The sequence below is a fragment of the Lygodium microphyllum genome, chromosome 1, assembly GCF_053477565.2.
Source record: "Lygodium microphyllum isolate KBCC chromosome 1, Lygodium_microphyllum_v1.1.10, whole genome shotgun sequence".
NCBI lineage: Eukaryota > Viridiplantae > Streptophyta > Polypodiopsida > Schizaeales > Lygodiaceae > Lygodium > Lygodium microphyllum.
Window position 1 is genome coordinate 110838737 of NC_141135.1, and position 19513 is coordinate 110858249.

General features: G+C 41.1%; 1 protein-coding gene across 4 annotated transcripts in view; it reads left to right on the forward strand.

Annotated features, from left to right (window-relative positions):
- Window positions 1-501: 501 nt before the first annotated feature.
- Window positions 502-19513, forward strand: part of LOC148041547 (external alternative NAD(P)H-ubiquinone oxidoreductase B1, mitochondrial-like) — a 52830-nt gene continuing 33818 nt past the window's right edge. The window contains exons 1-8 of one of the 4 annotated variants that reach the window (XM_087680670.1): window positions 503-708; window positions 866-1111; window positions 2120-2456; window positions 2560-2766; window positions 3343-3593; window positions 3731-3950; window positions 15372-15476; window positions 17495-17761. In XM_087680670.1, the coding sequence (XP_087536796.1) occupies window positions 906-1111; window positions 2120-2456; window positions 2560-2766; window positions 3343-3593; window positions 3731-3950; window positions 15372-15476; window positions 17495-17761 (1593 nt within the window). In that variant the 5' untranslated portion in view covers window positions 503-708; window positions 866-905. Of the gene's footprint in view, window positions 1112-2119; window positions 2457-2559; window positions 2767-3342; window positions 3594-3730; window positions 3951-15371; window positions 15477-17494; window positions 17806-19513 lie in introns of all 4 variants that reach the window. The other 3 variants (XM_087680675.1, XM_087680676.1, XM_087680673.1) reach the window with 3 other exon arrangements.

Here is a 19513-nt window from a genome sequence, read left to right on the forward strand (position 1 = left end):
AGATATATATATATATATATATATATAATTTGAGAGAGGAAAATGAGAGAGAGAGAGAGAGAGAGAGAGAGAGAGAGAGAGAGAGAATTATAAAGAGAAAAAATATAAACTTTAAGAGAGAGAAAGAGAGGAAAAAATAGAGGAGAGAGAAAGAAAAGAGAGGAGAGAGGAAAAGAGAGAAAGAAGAAGAAGAAGAAGAAAATATGAAAAGAGAGAAAGAATGATAGAGGGAGGAAATATAAAATTTAAAGGAGAGCAAGAGAGAGAAGAAAAAATTTAAAGAGAGAATAAAGAGAGAGAAAATACTAGACATAGGAAATTAAAGAGAGAGAGAAGAGAAAAAATTAAAAACATAAAGGAAAAAAAGGAGAGAGAAACGACCTAGAGTTAGGTTAACTAACTAGAGTTCCCATTTATCCAAAGTTACAGTGACTCTATGGAGCGGTGCAAGTGAATTGTGGGGGGGGGGGGGGGGTTTCAAAGTTCAAACGCATTAAAAAAACATACCTCTAGGCACGTTTGTATGGGAAACCCGCTGCCGGTCATGGGCCTAGGCGTCAAAAAGAATGGATCGAATGAAGCAGGAAGCCACGTAGAAGGCTGAGAGCTCGGGAAACCGTCTTTGAGTCTCTCCCCGAAGGATCTTGCCTCGTCGCTGCCGAGAGATTTTCCTGTTCGGTGTTAGCACCTGCTGTGTTTCTGCAGTAGGTAACACGCACATACACACGAACTTTTTTTTTTGGCGTCGATGAAAATGCGCTCGCATACAGATGCATCTCCCTCTTCTTCCCATTCGCCCTTTCTCAGGCTTGCCATCTTCATGATTTAACGAAGCTTCTTTGTGCCCGCATGCTTGCTCCCTCAGCGTTCATTTGCAAGCAATCTTGCCGGAGCCAGGCCTAGTTATGCATTCCGCATTCAAAATTTGCACCAGAAGAGCCTCCAGGCTTGTCAAGTCGTCGTCTTTCCACCCTCGCACCGGGTCCGCTTTCGTGCTTCGCTTCTATGGTTGCAAGAATGTACATACCAGCAGTGCTGGCAGACAAACGCGTACCTTTTGGGAACAACATGACCACGGACGCACTTTCTTCCTTGCAATGGTCACAGCCAGGTACCGGTCACATCCTGTCTTGTTCTTTTCTAGAGGATTTCAACGCACGGATCCGTCAGTTCATGGTTAAACTCAACGATATTGACGGGGATCTATCCGTCAGCTTCACATCTAGAGAAGGCAGAATCGTGTCTATCAAGCTACATTGAAAATGGCGAGACTGTTCGCCAGCTTCACGCTAAAAATTCTGTAGTTTTGGATCGTGCAGTACTTTCTGCATTGCGTATTGATTAACTTCACGAGAGTTTCAAGTCGTAGACTTAGATCGGAATGGTAGATCGTTTCTCCTATGGAGGCTCTTTGATAGTCTTTATTTTGGAAGTCTGTCAAGCTAGCAGGGAATATTAGCCCCTAGATGGATAAATCTTGGCAGAGCGGTTTACCCTTTGTAAGCAAGCATAGGCCTACATGTGTTTCAATTTCAGGTTTTTCAAGGCTGAAAGATGCGTTCGCTTTAGTAAGTTATTGAAATCAGCATTGTCTACTTGAATGTCCTGATTTCATGGATTCTGCAGTACAATGATCTTATGGTAAGCACATTGGACTAGAACATTCTGCAGTACAATGGTCTTGTGGGAAGCACAGTGAACTAGCTCATGCTCCTGGTTTGTCAACACATGCTCAGGATGAAGTGCATGCGGCATGCAGTTGCATGATTACCAAGACCATTTTATTGCAATAGAAGCTTTGGGGGATCACCTGGCTGACTTATGTTCATTATAAACATTCTTGCTTCCGAAAATCACCAGTTCACAAGCTACCTCAACACTTGGTCTGTTTGTACTTTCTTGCTTTCTTAGCCTTGTCAATCTCATGGATTTTCTACCTGCATAATCTGCTACTTGTTTGATAAGCTAATTTTTATGGTCTATCCTCATACACAGAAGGCTTTCAGCTGTTGCATACTACATGCTGAGTTAGGGCAGACACATTTTGGATTTCTTACATTTTTCTGCAAACTATTTAGTCTCTTGATTCCTGAATGCTTCTTCTATTCTGCTGTGACAGCGGCCTGTTTGGAGGCGTTTTCATCGTGTCTGCAGATGCTAGGGTAAATGAACTTCCTGCCACAGGAACAGTTCAACAGTTTTCGGAGCAGAAACTTCCTGCTGCAGGAACAGCTCAACTGTCTTCTAGACAGGAGAAAAGAAAAACAAAAGTTGTGGTTCTTGGCACAGGATGGGCTGGCATGAGCTTTCTAAAGTCCTTGGATACCTCTGTTTATGATGTGTATGTGGTTTCACCACGTAATTACTTTGTTTTCACACCACTATTACCTAGTGTAACGTCTGGGACAGTGGAAGCTAGGAGTATCACAGAAGCAATCCGCAAAATAATAAGAAAGGTAGGGATTTGCTTTGAGATAATTTGACATCTTTGCAAAGTCATGTGGCAGAATCAATTGCAGCACCTGCCTTAATATGTAAATCTTATTGTGAACTTGACAGAAGAAGAAAGAAGCGACATATTGTCAAGCAGAATGCATATATATTGATCCAACCAACAAAAAAGTGATTTGTAGGCCAGTGGCAAATGTCAATGATGTTGGGAAGAATGATTTTGAGATTCAGTTCGATTACCTTGTTGTGGCAGTTGGAGCCACGGTTAACACCTTCAACACGCCTGGCGTGGAGGATTACTGCCATTTTTTGAAGGTTTCTGACTCTGACACCAAACTGGCCTCTGAATAGCTTGTTTCAGTAGTTTCACATGCTAGATACTTATTTCAAGCCACAAATATCATCTGTTATGAAGGCACATTATGGCATGCATGCAAAACTATGATCATTATGGACAGGACGTGCTAGCTTAGACTGGGGAAAGCTTAGGTGTACCTACGTCATGGGAGATTTAGCAATAATATTTGGTGGGATTTGGGATGCAACCAAGCAATAGCAATGACTTCACTTGCTTATTATGCCTGGATGCTCCTTCATTGAATACGATAAGTTCTTGTCCGTGCATGCTTTAACAACATGATCAATCTTTGCATCTGTTGCCAATATTCAAGACTTCTGGAGTTTCTGTCACACAACCTTGTATTTTACTGTGCTTGACACATGACTTTATCACCAATGTCACTGCATGGATCATGCTGCTGTTTCTTTTCAGATTGTAGTAATTCTGCTCCTATTGATTGCAAAAGCTGGATCTATATGCTTCGCTGAGGGCTTGGGTTTTAAATATATTTATATTTTTAGTTCTGGGATTTTAAGATTTACATTTTGCAGGAAATTGAGGATGCTGAGAAAATTCGAGAAAGCATAGTGAACTGTTTTGAACTTGCTGCGCTTCCAATTGTATCAGAAGATGAGAGAAAAAGGCTTCTCCATTTTGTAACTGTTGGGGGTGGGCCGACAGGAGTGGAGTTTGCAGCTGAACTGCATGATTTGATACATGAGGACTTATCCAAGCTTTATCCATATCTCATGCCTAGCGTGAGTATTAGTGTGATCCAGTCCGGTGATCATATTCTAAATATGTGAGTCATTTACACAGACTTTTTGCTGTTGGTCACTAATTCACAATTTTCTACATTTGTATAGTTGAATATTATTCAGTTGACACTTCAGTGTCTGTCTCACTTTTGTACTAAATGAAATTTCATATGGCTGCCAGGTTTGACCAGCGAATCAGCAGTTTTGCAGAAAAGAAGTTTCAGAGAGATGGGATTGAAGTGAAAACAGGGTGCCGAGTCCTAGCAGTTGAAAGGACGGCTATTGTGATGAAGGAGAAAAGTTCTGGCAAGAAAATTGAAGTGCCGTATGGTATGGTTGTCTGGTCAACAGGAATAGGTACTAGACGAGTGATAGCTGAGTTCATGCAGCAAATTGGACAGGTGTGTTTCACAAGTGCCAGTTATATTTCATTAGCCCTAATATGAAGCCTTCACTTTTGTTTGTGAAAGGTTTCTCCCATTTTAAAACTGAGCTATGCTGATTCTGAATTTTCATGTGCCTTGGTATATTATTAATATCCAACTTTGTTTTTTCAACGTATTGGCAGATTTATATGTAGTAGAGAATATTCTCCCACAAAGGGTGTGCTTGGGGTTTCCTTAACATTGTATAAGTTGACACAGCCCACTGAATTAGGTAGGGTCGCTTCCTGATTTGGGAGGATGTGTCCAGTATTTATGAAGGAAACAATGGGGTCTTTGTCTTACTTCTTGCCATAATTTACTTTTGGGCATCTTGAGAGGACCACATCCATTGTCCTTTCTTTGTTTTCTTGATGCAAAATAATGAAATAGCTTAGATGCAAGCTGAAATTCCTGATTTTCAAGGTAATGGAGCCTTCTTTGGTGATTCTCTCAAGGTACGTGGTATGGATTGGGTCTTCCAAAGTAGTTCAATTTAGAAAAGCTCATATTGGGCGGGTCTTCTTAAGGAAATTTTAATATAATAAAACTATAACAGATGCTCAATATTCCTTCTTCAGTTTGTCTCTGCTCTTTTCCCATGACCATATGGAGTTAAAGGCGGCAGCAGCCTAGCTGTGAAATTTGATATTAGAGCTAAAGACAATAGTTGAGATTGGGTTTCAGACTGATTTTTAAAATACAAGTGGGATTAGAGCAATCAGAGTAGAGTTCTACCATTGGGATACTCACGTTTTCCTTTGATCACATGGATGGTTTCCAAATCAGTCTAGCGCAGCTCATTGTTGTGAAATCAGCAGCCTTTTCATCCGAGAATGTGTTTAAGGAGCTTAGATCAGATGCATTTTCAGCTAAAACTACCCTAAAATAGTTGGTCTTTTCTCTAGAACACCTATGTTTCATGACTGAATCCCTTCAAAGCCCTTTTTTTGGGGGGCAGTGTGAACTTGAAAACTTTAAACAGCTGTATTTTCTGCAATAACACAGCCTAGGGCAGTATATGGAAAATCAATACTGCATTGCAGCCTCAAACAGTTGTATCAAGTCTACAGCAGCCTTCTATATAGACTTGGACTTTGTGTGTATGCAGCAGGTTTGTGTTATAAGAATAGCCTTTAGCCTCCCGCAACCAGCATTCAGCATCACCCTACAGAATTGTTTTTCGAGCAACAACAGGGTGTGGGTAATGGTCCATATTGTTTCCAATATATGTTTGATTTCAAACAATTGATCCAATGACTTTTCATGCAGAGAGAGCAACTACAAAGTAGCTTTATAAAAATTTAAACAATACTGCTCTTACAGTCATACATTTTTTGGCAAAATATCTTCTTCTTCAAGTTCTTCCCTCCCTCATCTTTGTTAGAGTGCAGCGATGCAGAAGCGTAGGACAAAGACTGAGAGAGAGTGAACACAGAGAGAGGAGAGAGAGAGAAAAGGAGATAGTGTAAACATAGAAAATCTGCAGTGTAGTATGTTGTATAAGAGTGCAGAAATATACACGGGAGTAGAGGAAAAATCTGCAGGTGTCTCCGACTTGATGATCTCAATCTCCATAGCCTGAGCACAGTCTGTCTCAGCCAAGAGATCTCAAGACCAGAATCTGAAGTGAATGAATGACTGAGTGTGCCACCAACTGGCTATTTATAGCCAGAAAATAAAGAATGCTTGCACTAGGTCGGCTGCAGTAAATGCAGCCGACTGAATAAAATAATGATAAAACAGTCCGATTGTAGCCTGCACTGTCCGACTGCAGCTGCTGACATGCCACCTGCTGATGTGGCACCCTGCTGACGTGGCACTGTACTGTGTGCTGCTGACATGTCCTTTGCCTGGCCAAGAAATCATGATGTACCAAACCCTACTGTGCAGAAACCCTAACACAGCCTGTCCAGGGGATGACTCAACCTCTAACAATCTTTTACAACACATGAGGTTAAGGATGGGGTTGCCTTGCCTTTAGGCTTTTGCCCCTTATTGCAGTCACGACGTCACTTGCCTATATGGGTGGTTGCAAATGTTTGATTAATTAATGCATGACTTCTCCTATAGCAATAAGGATACCAAGTTTTCATAGAGTATGCATTGATCTTACCCTTGGTGACTCGTCAAAGAGTAATAGCAAAGTTTTAAGTTGTGGCAAGAATTTGACAATCCATCTTGATTCTTGAAACAAGAGGTATATTTGTAATATTCTTGTAATGTTAGTTGGTTGCTCCTTGAGATCTTTGATTTATATTTGGACAAAAATGGCTTGATTCATTCCGACAAAGGCAACCATAAAATCCACGAGCTAGCTAGTCTCTTTATTGAGCAATTTTATAGACTTTATGATTTGTCGAATGAAATAGTCAGTATTGAGATCCTAAGTCCATCAGCCATTTTTGGCAAACGGTCTTCTAGAAATCGGAAACTTGATTGTTTGTATCATGTCCTCGGAGCATCATGGATAGATCCAATGAACAAATCAAACTATGGAGGATATGGTATCTATATGTCTCCTGTAGACAATCTGATTGGGAGTGTTACCTTTCTCAAATTGAGTTTGCTTATAACAGTGCTAAGCATTCGGCTATTGGGTGTGAAGATATGCTCTGGTTTGTACTGAGGAAACATAGAAAGTATGGCCACGACTGAAACACGAAGACTTAGATAGTGACTTGCTGCTACATTGTATTCAGCTATCGCCCAGCCTTCCACTGTTGCAAGTGATCAGCTGCCATCATCTTCACGCGATTAGATGGCTGCATTTACTAGTTCCAACCCCAAAGACTCTTGTGTTCTACTTTCCAACACGCTACCCTTCCATTTCTAGCATCAGCCTCATTTGCATTTGCATCTATAGTGGGTCATTTTTGTGTTTTCAACACTCCCTAAATGCAAATTCAAAGCTCACACACACACACACACACACACACACACACACACACACATACACACTGTGCAATTTTCTAGCCATTGGCGATCAGCTCAGCCATTGGTCACTATCAAAGAGCTGCTCTCAGCTGGTCAGGAGGCCATTGGAGGTTGGTGACAGCCCCTCTAGGCTGTCTACATGCAAGTGATAGCCAAGTTTGGGGCCCACAAAGGCAGCATTTATTGCTTGCCATCTTAGCATTTCTGGCCGATTGCTAGATTTAGACTGTGTTGCAACATTTGTCCAATTTTGGCTATTTGTAGCCGGTGTCCACTTTGGGGCAGATCATTCTTCTTCCTTTTCTATAGGTACACACACTTGTCTTCATCCTTGTCACTGTCTCTCTCACCATCTTCGGTGTTGTCATCGTTTTCCAGCGTGATGTGGTGTCTCATTAACCCTTTGGGTTGCATGTAGGGACTGATCAATCCATCATTGTACTCAACATTCTTTCCAGATTCAATGTAAATTTCTCCCTCATTCTTGCTATCTTCTCTCTTCTCCTTTTCTCTCGGTGTTCATGTATTCAATGTAAATTTCTCCCTCATTCTTGCTATCTTCTCTCTTCTCCTTTTCTCTTGGTGTTCATGTTTCTCTTTCGTTGCGCACTCATATATGGTATCATCACCTAAGGACACAGAGGTTTCCTTTAGAGAAGACCATGGTAACATCTCTTTTTTTGTTGTGCGCTTATACATGGTATCGTCACCTAAGTGAGGACGTAGAGGTTTCCTTCAGAGAAGACCTTCCTATTGCTGAAAACACAAATTTTCAGCTTGCTGTTTGTTTTAGAAAATGCAAATTTTTTTCCATTTTATAAGTGCTTTGGAGAAAGGCAAGACATCTACAATTGTTTCTTTGTAGGTATTAGTTGATTATTCTCTCCATTCGGGCTCTTTTATAGCCAAACACAACAGATTTAGTGTGCTTACAAGTTGAGAGATATGAAATATCATTGGTTCCAAGACTTTGATGACTTAGATGAGGAGTTTATTCATACTCCCTATGAGAGGTGGTGTTATGTCCTTGGACATTTAGATGGGCGCTAGTAGCATTGGTCATAGTGGTCATGAAGTGACTTAGTGTGAGTGCGCTAAGGACACTTCAGGGTTAGGACAGTTGAGTTCTATTTATAGGACTCAAGGCCCTATTGTGCACATTTATTGTGTGCTCACCACTCTTGGACTCTTAGCTCGTTGGCTAACACGTGTACATCGTGATGATATGGGTTGGTGGTATGGGATGCCAACCCTTGGGATGTGGTCGTGACCTGGAGTGTTGGTAGCTCCTAGGCTTGAGGGTGAGTCCATTTGGCTCTATGACTAGGAGGCGAGTTTAATGCCCAGTCCCTTTTATCATGAGTTTGGCTTGCATTGTGTCTCCTGTTACCTGTATAAGTTGGATCCTTGGTGGACATTTCATTGGTATCAAAGCGTCAATCTGCAATTGGGCACGAATCCGGTGATGTGCATAAAATCACTTTTGCCATGATGGTTGACACTTGATAAGTACATCTTTATCTTGTTAAGGATGGTATGTGATACTACTGGCGAGAGAGGCATACATGAGGGGCACGTGTTGCAGATGGTGGGTATGAGAGCAAGGTATGTTTTTTGTTTCATACTTGTGCTCGAGTTTTGTGTTGAGGTGATGATTATGCATAAGAAATTTTGGCAGATTTGATGACTAGAGTCTGGGGAGTTGCTACTCCAAGGCTATAGCAGACTGTCTTTGGAAGCCGAAATTTTGTAGCCTAGATGGGCATTAGAGTTTTAATTGATAGTGATTTCTATTGATTTGCACAGTTACTTGAAAGGCCGCTAACCACATCTTCTTCCCTCAAAAAGAGGAAAAAGTTTAATGTGGTTCCATTTGTCTTTGCAGGTTTTGGTAGGCCACTAGGCAGCCGGCGAGCACCCTTTGTTCGATCCCTTGGCCTCTTTGGGGTGATCACTTGGACTCCCTTGGTAAGATTACCATCGCCTCTCTAACCTCGGTAGGCCACTAGGTAGTCGCCGTGCACCTCTTGTCCGATGCCTTGGGTTAAACAAAATGGGCTTGAGGTTTTTCTTGTAGTTCCTTTTTGGTTCTAATTTTGGGCTTGAGAGAGGGTGTTGAGCTGAAATTTCATTACATACGGATTAGCTCTTTAAAAGAGCCCCAAAACATGTAAATTACTAAAAGTTTCATTTAATGGGGAGCGGTTCTAGAGAGTTTGTGTCCCACATGCAAAACCCTAATTTGGGGGGATCCTTCTACATCTATAAATAGATAGGTTGCTTACCATTCAGCCCATCATTGTATTGCACGTTTCAGCCACCCACAAGCCCTTCTCCACTATCTGTCTAGCCCCTAGCGATTGTTGCTACATGGTCTATGTTGTTGCCTAGCTTCCCACTGTTGCCGGTGATCAGTTGCCATCATCTTCAACAAGTCGTTTTTGTGTTTTCAGCACTTTTCTTCATCAGTCTCTGCTCTGATGGTGGGTGGTTATTGCACTTGGGATCCGTCTTTGGTGGATGATACACATCAACACCTTCCTCAGCTTGCTCCCATGAGAGCCATTGACTGTTGGACAGCTCTGTGCTTGAGCATCTTGTGCATTCTTTCCTTCATTTACAACATCGATTCATTCACATAGGAGCTCTATTTCTTCTCTATTTGTGTTTGTGTTTTGCGCTTATTGTGTTACTATCCAAGTCTTATTGTGTTTCAGCCATGTTCGTACATTCTATGTTTTCTTTGTGCAAACTTTAGCATATCTTTACAGAGCTTGCATCCCTTGGCAGGATGATATCTTTAGAGGATATGGCAAGGGTTCTCTTGACTCAATTGCCATCTCCGAAGTACAATGTCTTCTACACCAGCCTTCTTATATCGAGGATTCGGGGGACTCTATGGGAGGAGCTAGCCCCCTTTGTCTTCGAGCATGCGATTGTCTCAGAGAGGTAGGATCCAATGGATCCAACTCCACGAAGGCTTTGACAATAGGTACAAGAGGGGGAAAGAAAAGAAAGAGAAATCCAAGGCCAAGCACAAGAAGGAGAAACATAAGAGCTCTTTAGACTCTGACTTAGATTCAAAGAAGCCTAGATGCCCACATTGTGAGAAGGGGACACATCTCAAGGAGAAATGTTGGAAGAAAGTAGCCTCACCTTTGTCCAGGAGCGAAGGATGGAGCTAAATCATCTGAGCCTTCCTCTATCTCTATACCAATTGTTACTCGTGAGTCTGTGTTCCTTAATATTCATGAGATGGAGAAGCCTTCTTTAGTGGCTACCTTGTCTTTTGAAAGGCCTTGGCTTATTGACAACGGTGTTTTAAGTCATATGGCTCCACAAGGAGATTTGCTACAGGATCTTCGTCCGTTTGAGGGTCTTGCTAGTGTTGGTGACATTTGTTCGGCACCTCTTAGTGGTGTTGGTACTTTGCCATCATTGCTAGCTAGTTCATCAAGCTCCATTTAAGAAGTCCTACATGTGCCAAACTAGGGCTCTCCACTCCTCTTAGCTGATGGCCTTACTAGACTTGATAGTGGGGTTATCTTCATTGGGTAGATTGTCTTTATTGAGGATTCTTCTTCAGGAGCTGTTTTAGCGACAAGTTGGTAGGAGAATGAGCTATACAGGATCCATTCCCCTTCTCTTATGCAGGGTCCTCCAAGACAATTGTCTATTGCTATAGCCATTCTCGCTTTTGTACCATCTATCCCACATGTTCCATCCCATCCCCCACCCTCTCCTTTTGTGGTTCCCTTGTACCTCCCATTCTTTTAGAAGGAGATGATATCGGTGATGTGTTTGTGGACTTCCTAGACCCTATTGTTTTAGAGGGGGCTTCCCAAGATTGTGAGGAGCTTTTTAATCAATAGTCTACATTGACAGGCTTCATCGGCATTGGTACTCTTTTGTCACCCTTGGATCTGCATCTTCTTTGGCCTTCAGCCACATCAAGGATTTGAGAGGGGGTTAGTTGTCATGTTTGTTATGCATTGCCATCTGCTTGTGAGCCTCAGTCTGAGTCACAAGAAGACATTAGGAGCTTTGACATGTTTGTCATGTGCTTTGACGGAGGAGGCAACTCTATTTAGAGCATGCATTTCTTTTCTCACTCAGTTTTGTGTGCATTTCTTAGTTTTGCCATGTACCAGTCAGCTCCACACAGCCCTTGCAAATTGTGATTTGCATTGTCTACCCCTGTTGGCATTTATTGCATGCCATCTTAGCAATTTCTGTGACCGAATGATTCTAATTGCCATTTTTGGCTGGCTGATTGCCAAATTTAGGCCCTATTGCAGCAGTTGTCTAGTTTTGGCTATTTATAGCCAATGGCCAGTCTGGAGCAGATCATTCTTCTTCCTCTTTCGTAGGAGCACACTTGGAGTTAAGCGTTTATCTCCACCATCTGCAGGGGTTGCTGCTTGCACTCTCCATCTCCGTCTTTGGTGCTATTGTCATTTTCTAGCCTGATCCAATGCCCTCATGGATGCTTTGGGCTGCATGTAGGGATTGATCAGTCCATCATTGTTTTTAGCATTTTTTCTAGATTTAGTGTAGATTTCTCTTTCATTCATATTGTCTTCTCTTTTATTCTTTTCTCTTCGTATTCGTGTTTCTCTTCCGTTGTGTACTCTCACAACGAAGACTAACATCATGTTCCTTATTTGACATCAATATCCATGGTTAAGAGGGGTTCTTACCCTTCATTGGTATTCTACAAGTTTTGGCATTTGTCTTTGACATTGGCCTCCCTTCCGTATTGTACTTAGTCTTTGCATTGCGTGATCATCATCATCTTTGTAAAAGGACACTTGGGCAAGTGAGCAATTTCTCCACGAGAAACAAGGTCTAAGTGGCACCTTGTTGCATGCGCATTCTCATCATGCAGCATTATTCTTTGTATCTCAAATTGCAGAGCACCCTTTAGCTAATCTTGAGTTCTTTATGTTAGAAGTGGATGTAACAATGGAAATGCATACATACGCTTAAATAGGCTGTTGAACACAAGGTAGAAGAGAAAGGAAAGAGAGAACAGAAGAATACTACAAAATAAGAGAACTCAAATGAATGATCGGGAAATGGAATCCATATACCAAGACATGAGATAGTACAGAACCAATGTGAGTCACTGGCTATAAAGGCACTGACACCAGCTCCTCTCTTCTCCAAGAACCTGTAAATGATGATAGATGAATGCATGTGGAGGAGTATCTTACTGATATAGGGCAAAATAATGCCAAGAAATATAACATGTCAGCCAATATTTGATTGGTTGAAAATGCCAAAAACAACATCATAAATGGCCAAATAAAAATTCCTAAATACTCATGAAAATATCATGGTGCCCTAGACCATTGAATCACATGCACAGATTCATCCATGAACTGACATATTTGTTAACACCCTCTTTCAGATTAGGGGTGATTTGATACAATATAATATACAATAATAATGTCCCATCATAGTACAGACAACAATGTCCACCAGAGTAGAACCATGGATATCCAAGCAGTGGATGTGCAAGCTACCACCAAGGTGCCTTGGAGAGAACTTGATGTTGATGCTGATTGTACCAACTCCTAAAAATAGAGAAGAATCATAGCAATTCTCAATGTCTGTCAACAATGTCACAGTAGCATATAAGACCATCCAGTCAAAAATGTTGTTGAACATATGTGACCATGGATTCCTCACCTTTGGCCAGTCTCCCAAAGTGTCCCCTCATGTGAGTATCAAACTACAAGCCAGTGCCGCTCTTTATCATGCACCAACCTATCATGAGTCTGGGTATCAATCCTAACTCTAGGATTTGAACCTTGCTAAACTTCAGTCGATGCATTAGGGACGTTCCTCTTTGGAACCTATGCACCTGTATACCTATATAGACGAGGCTCACTGGCTGCACCTCACCATCCTCTCACACTCTCTCTTTGGCACTGGAGAGTCGTGAAGGATGAATGCGTCACCTATTCTAGAAAGCGGCAGGAGGTGCTACTAGGTTCTCCCCTCAATTTGAAGAAGAGGATTCCTTTCACGCCTTGGCTTGTGCCTTGGTTGGAGGATCGGTGTTTGAGGAGAAGGATGACTCGTTGGAGGAGTGCACATCTTGCTTCTTCTTCTCCTTCTTCTTCTTGGAAGCGGCTAATTCTTTACAATCCTTTCACAAGTGTCTCTTCTACCATAGTGGTAACATTGGGCCTTTGACTTCTTTTTCTTGCCACCCTTCTCTGAAGTTGTAAAGGCCTCATTAGAACCTCCATAAAGAGATGGAAGCCTGCCATGTAGATGCAACGATGCCTCATGCTCAAGTAGCATCGAGGACATATGGGTAAAGTTCACACGTGTCAATGATGTCTATGTCCTCAACGCATTGGTCGCTCCATCAAACTGCGGGGGGAACTTGTAGAGTACCATCCCTACAAGTTGTGTAGCTAGAAGGGCCGATTGCATGTGTCGAAGTTGGTCCTATACTTGTGTAACAGTGAGCAGAAATGATTGAATAGTGTCCTTAGGCTCAAACTTCATGTGCTAGAGCTGGCCATAAAGTGCCTCGTACAACATTTGAAGCTTCGCCCATACTTTTGGAGATGTCTTGTAGGTCGTAATTGCCGGTAGAACTTCTTGAAATACATCAAAGAAGAGTAGAATAGGCACGCGCATCATCTGTATAGCATGTAAGCACAACTTCCTCGTGGTTATCCTCATCAAAATCTTCTGGAATTGGAAAAGGATGTTGAGGACGTGGAATAGCTCCACAAACAATGTACCGTAACTCACTTCTACACAAACTAGGCTTTCATAACAACACTCCAAGTTAGATAGTCGGCCATGTAACTTATCATTAGTAGAACTGCACGGAGGAGCCATTTGGAGAGGATAGGAAGAGAAGATAGAGAATGGAAGGTATATAGAGAGAGAATACAGCCAAACCAATAACAAACACTGCACAAAATGAGAGTTCACACACAATGGAAACCAAAATTGGATGAGAAAAGAAGGGCGATTGCTGCAAGAAGTTAAAATACAGCCAAATGATGCTAGAAACAGCAAAAATGACCAGTACACAGTCGCCCAACTAGCAGCTAAGGCCAGAAAACCAAAACACAGATTGGATTGAGCAATAAATGCAGCAAATTGACGATGACAGGGAGAAAGCTGTCGCAGGCTGAAAATGTAGGGTCCTGGGCACAAAATGCAGGCTACAGTGGACCATAGATAGGCTGGATAACAGTCAGCAACAGGTCACCTGATCAAAAGTGGTAAAACAGACTTGTAATCAGCAGAAAAACATCAATAGGAGCATAGATCGTGCAGACTGATACCATGCCAGAAGTGGATGCAGCAATGAAGCGTATACATATGCTGAAATATACCACTAAACACAAGTCAAGAGAGACAAGAAAGAGAGAACAGAAGAACACTACAAAAGAAGAGAACTCAGATGAATGCTCGGGAAATGGAATTCATATACCAAGACATGAGACAATACAGAACCAATGTGAGTCATTGGCTATGAAGGCATTGGAACCGGCTCCTCTCTCCACCAAGAACTTGTAAGTGATGATAGATAAATGCCTGTGGAGGAGGAGTGCCTGATTGATATAGGGCAAAATAATGCCAAGAAATATGACAGGTCGGCTAGCATTAAATGTTGGCCGATTGGCTGAAAATGCCAGAAACCACATTATAAATGGCCAAATAAAAATGCCTAAATACTCAGAAAAATATCTTGATGCCCTAGCCCATTGAATCACATGCACAGACTCATCCATGAATTGACAGATCTGCTAACACTTTCCATTGGTGGTTCTTGTACCACCTTATCACCACACATCCATACTTCTTCACTCCTCTACCTCTTCACCCTTTTACTTTAGTGGTGGATCTAACCATCCCTTTTCATTCTCTGCCAGGGCACAATTACTCAATAGGATGAAAACTTTATTTAAACCCATCCAAAAAAAAAGGTTCAATGTGGTTCCATTCACCTATGACAATCAAAGAGACGACTGCAATGCATAGAATTCAACTTATCATGCAGATAAGCAGGAGCCTTCAAAGAATAACAGATGTGGTCTTATGTTCTGTTTCTTTCTTTTTCCCTATTTATTGACAAAATAGGCAACAAGGTGCATAATCCGGGTCACTAAAAGTAACTGAATACCCAACTTTTAGACCAGCTTGTTAGTGGAACAGGGACATCATTCCTACATATAATTTTATATTGTACAGTTTCTAGCTCTTTTCACATAGCTTATGTGTCAGCAATGTCTTTACTCTTTTCACATGATGAGATTATGCATCAGAAATATCCAATCTTTATGATCTGAATTGTTAGACCAAGATAAATTTTCTGATCTCTTCTCTTTGGCATGGTTGTATGTGTAGACTTCCCTTTTTTTGGGCCTTTAAAAAAGCTAGTTCAAAAGAGCTTACATGTATAAGTTATTTCAACTTGTGCAGAATGATAGGCGTGTCTTAGCAACAGATGAATGGCTTCGTGTGAAGGGATGTGAAAACACATATGCATTAGGTGACTGTGCTACAATTGAACAGCGTAAACTTCTGGTTTGTACGTCTTATCCATGCTCATTTGGCTTTTTTTTCCTTTGGTAAGTCTCATTTTGGATGGTTAGTCTGTTTTTCCCTAGAGCACATAATGCTTTGGGTAGCTCATAAATGCTACAACAGGTTTTATACAGAGAGTTAACATCATCTGGAGCATAAGAAGTCTGTTGAATAGGATGATGGATCTTTGAATCTTATCCTCCACGTGACCATCTTGCTATCTTCTGTACTGGTTTATTTTATCAGTTAACTGTTGTACTTAGCCAAGTTTCAGCCCCTTCTGTGTTGGATTGTGATAACTGTACACCTAGAGAATCAGGAAATGTGTAAAGCAATGTATCCTTACACTCGTACTATGTAGGAACCAGCAAGGTAAACTGGCCATGCAGTTAGAGAATTTAGTATTGGTATCTCTGTACAGTTTATGCTATAGTTGCAATCTGCTGGGGCTGGGATTAGAAGGTTGGTAATTCTTTGAAAAAATTATTAAATATCTTGTTTGGTTTTGGCCCTTAATATTGCACAGCCTGCCACACACCTAATAACGATATACTGGACATTTGTTAGACGTCTTTTAATTTTTGATTGTCAGTTTTACTTCCCTGTTACCAGCTTAAAAGGTGCTATAGATGTGATTTGTTGCATATGCATACTACAATGTCTATCTTAGAACTTATGTTTGAGCTTGGACTCTCGCTGAAGTTGTAGGACTGTTGTATTAAGTGCTATACTTGTTTCATGAAACATTTTAGGGATGCTGTGAGTGTCCATCGAGTATCCAGTAAAGGTAGAGGTCAGTCTATGTAGCCAACTTGGAAGTCAGCTCTTCGAGGTTTAAAAGTCTTGTGAGACTCCAATTAAGCATGGCTTTACCTTAGTCAATCTTGACACTTTGATAAACCAATATCTAGTGGTTGTGTTGAATGATTTTTAGAGAAAGAATGGGGGAATGGGAAAAACTTGAAAATAAGGTTGGAGAGGGAGTGATCCAGCAAGAAGGCATTGTCAAGAGAATGTGGGCAGATGTGACTGCTCAATGGCAACACAGCACGAGGAGGAGACTAATAAAGTGTTTGGGAGGTGCAATGGTGATGGAGCAGCCAGCTTTGCAGGTAGGAAAGCGACTATGATGATGAGGCCAGAAATGCTCCGTGCTGATATGTGGAAATGATTTAGATGCACTCCTAATATTTGATCATGATCATTTTGCTGTTCTATTTTGAAAGTGCAGATTTCTGCAGGGATCACGACTTAGAAGTTTTGGTTTGCTACTAGCGTTAGTACCCACAAGCTCAGATTTAGCACCTGTTTCTGGACTTGTTTGTCAAAGAATGCAAATTGTTGACAAGCTTGTGCCTAGGCTATGGGTATTTATAGATGGTTCATATTTACATCTTCTTTAACAGGGCTGTTCGACTGTATGTTGTGGACAGCAGCATTATTAACATGTCATTTGCTGCATTGGGGAAATTTAGATTTTCATTTTGTTATTCAAAATTTGTACTTCTTTGTTGCAATTAGTGTCTTCTTCAGTATTTCCCTAACCAACCCTTGTCTTGCAGTAAATTTTCTATCAGAATTCTCAAACTTTGAGTGAATGCTGAGAAAAAATGTGAACATTCTTCACACATGAATTGTAAACATTCAACCTAGAGGATGGAGACTCTGATTCTGGTGTTAGCATGTCAAATTAATCTGGTGTGGGTATTGATAGATTGTTCATCTCTACATCATCTTTTAACAGGACTGTTTGATAATGTGTCATGAAGGGTGGCAGCTTTAACATGCCATTTTCTTGCATATTTCATGGTGTAACCGAGCGATTTTGTACTGTTTTCTGCCATATTTCCATAACCAACCTTGATCTTGCCCAAAAGTTTCTAATCAGACTACTCAGACTTAAGTGAATGTTGAGAGGAAATGTGAATCATTCTTGGGGCATGAATTATTGTGACACACAACCTAGAGGACTCAGACTCTTATTCTGGTGTTAACTCTTCAAACTTAATGTGTTGCAGGAGGATGTTGCGTACATATTCAAATTGGCAGATGTAGACAATTCAGGCACTCTAACAGTCAAAGAGTTTAAGGATGCACTTGAAAAAATAAGGGATAGATATCCGCAGATAGATATATACTTGGAACGACAGCACTTGAAGGATGTGGCAAAGCTGCTCGATGGTTTTGATCCAAAGGATCAAGATAAAGAGCTGGATATTGAAAGTTTTAAGAAGGCTCTCAGTAAAGTGGATACTCAGATGAAGACTCTTCCTGCAACTGCTCAGGTTTGAGAAGACAAAGAAACTTGCTCTTCTTCTCTTCATACTTGGTTAGCATTCTCCTGCTTTATGATTGTCTCTGCATATTTTTTCTGAAACCTGGAATATAAACTTTTTGTGACTGTAGCAGTTTTGAACTTTTGCTCTTGCCATTTTTCATCAGCTTAACTTACTCATTCATGAGCTAGGTCAACTGATTTTCTGAGTTTCTTCAATTCAACAACTTTTCTCTCCTCCTTTTTCCCCTTGACAACTCCTCTTCATCTTCCTAAGACACATAGAGGGTGTACAGCTGAACCCCAAGCAGAACCATATTGTAACAAAGATTGTTGTCTCATGTTGAATCAGGGTCCAATATCGATAAACTAATCTCTTTCTGTAGAGTTCCAAACAAAGGCATGCTGCTTAAACCTTATCTCCATGACTAGAACCAACTTAACCCTGATAGATCCCTAATCCCTCAGGATCAGGTCTCTGATCCAATATTTATAAAGGCTGCATATAGCAGCATGTTCAAGAAAAAAGGGATTTTTTGTTTTTGTTTTTGTTTTTTTCCTCATTTTTTTGTTTTTTTTTGGGGGGGGGGGGGGGCAACCTTGATGTGGGATATTTGGTAATTAAAAGGGCTTGATGCTTCCCTGCAGTGAAAGTGATCTGTCTCTTTGGTTTCTCAACTGCTGCAGCCACCAACCAAGCTTCCTAATGCCTTATTTAGCAGGTTAGAAAGGGATTAGTGCTTTTTAGTGGTGAAAGCAATCAAACTCTGATTTTTCAATCACTATAGCCAACCAACCAAGCATCCCAATTCCTTCAAGCAGTACGAGTGATGCTGTGGGAAGCAGAAGAGGAAGTTGAACTGCCAGCCATGCAATGTTTGATTTGAGCTCTTAGCTCTTAGTCTTGAAGTTTCATTTTTGATAGTTAAGTCATTCATTTTTACTCTTAACAGTCCAGTGACATAGGAGAGCAAATGGTTCTATAGCCTAGGGTCCCTAGGAGGTTGGACAGGTGGCTATAGATACTATATGACCTTGCTTGAATTCATGACCAAGCCCCTATTAGGGTGATACTTTGGGGAGCATGAGGAGAGTTGCCATTGATAGTATGAGCAGATGTGATGGCACCTTTCACGGAGGAAGAGGTTATGAAAACCTTAACAACCTTGCCTTTTGGTAAGTGCTTGGAGAGGTTGGCTTAGATGGTAACTTTTTCTTTAGTTATTGGAGCATTTCAAGCGATTATGGGTGTTGGAAGGTATGTTGGAGGGGATGTCAGAGGGATTGATTTACCTTGTCTTGAAAGGTAGCGGGGACAGAATTGTAGATCATGTAGTGGAGGCCAATCACTTTGTTAGGAACAACCTACAAGATTCTAGCAAAAGTGATCGACCTTAGATTAGTCCTTCTAATGCTACATATCATTCATCCCACTTAGACTAGCTTTATCTGGGGAGTGCATAATCTTGGACAACATCTCTTGCTTCATGGAATCTAGAAGACTAGCACACTCTAGGAGCTAGAATATTATCGTTTTGTTTTGTGGCTTGCAAAAGTCTTATGACAAAGTATATTTGGTGTTCTTGAAGGATACAATATCATGGATGGGATTTCTATAGCAAGGGATTAGAGGTGTGGCAACATTTCGCTTGTTAGCTCGTAACTAGGACCTCATTAGTGGGGCTAGAGGGAGAGCATTTCAACATCCATAGATGAGAGAGACAAGGTTGTCCACTTGCTCCCTTCTTGTTTCTTTTAATAG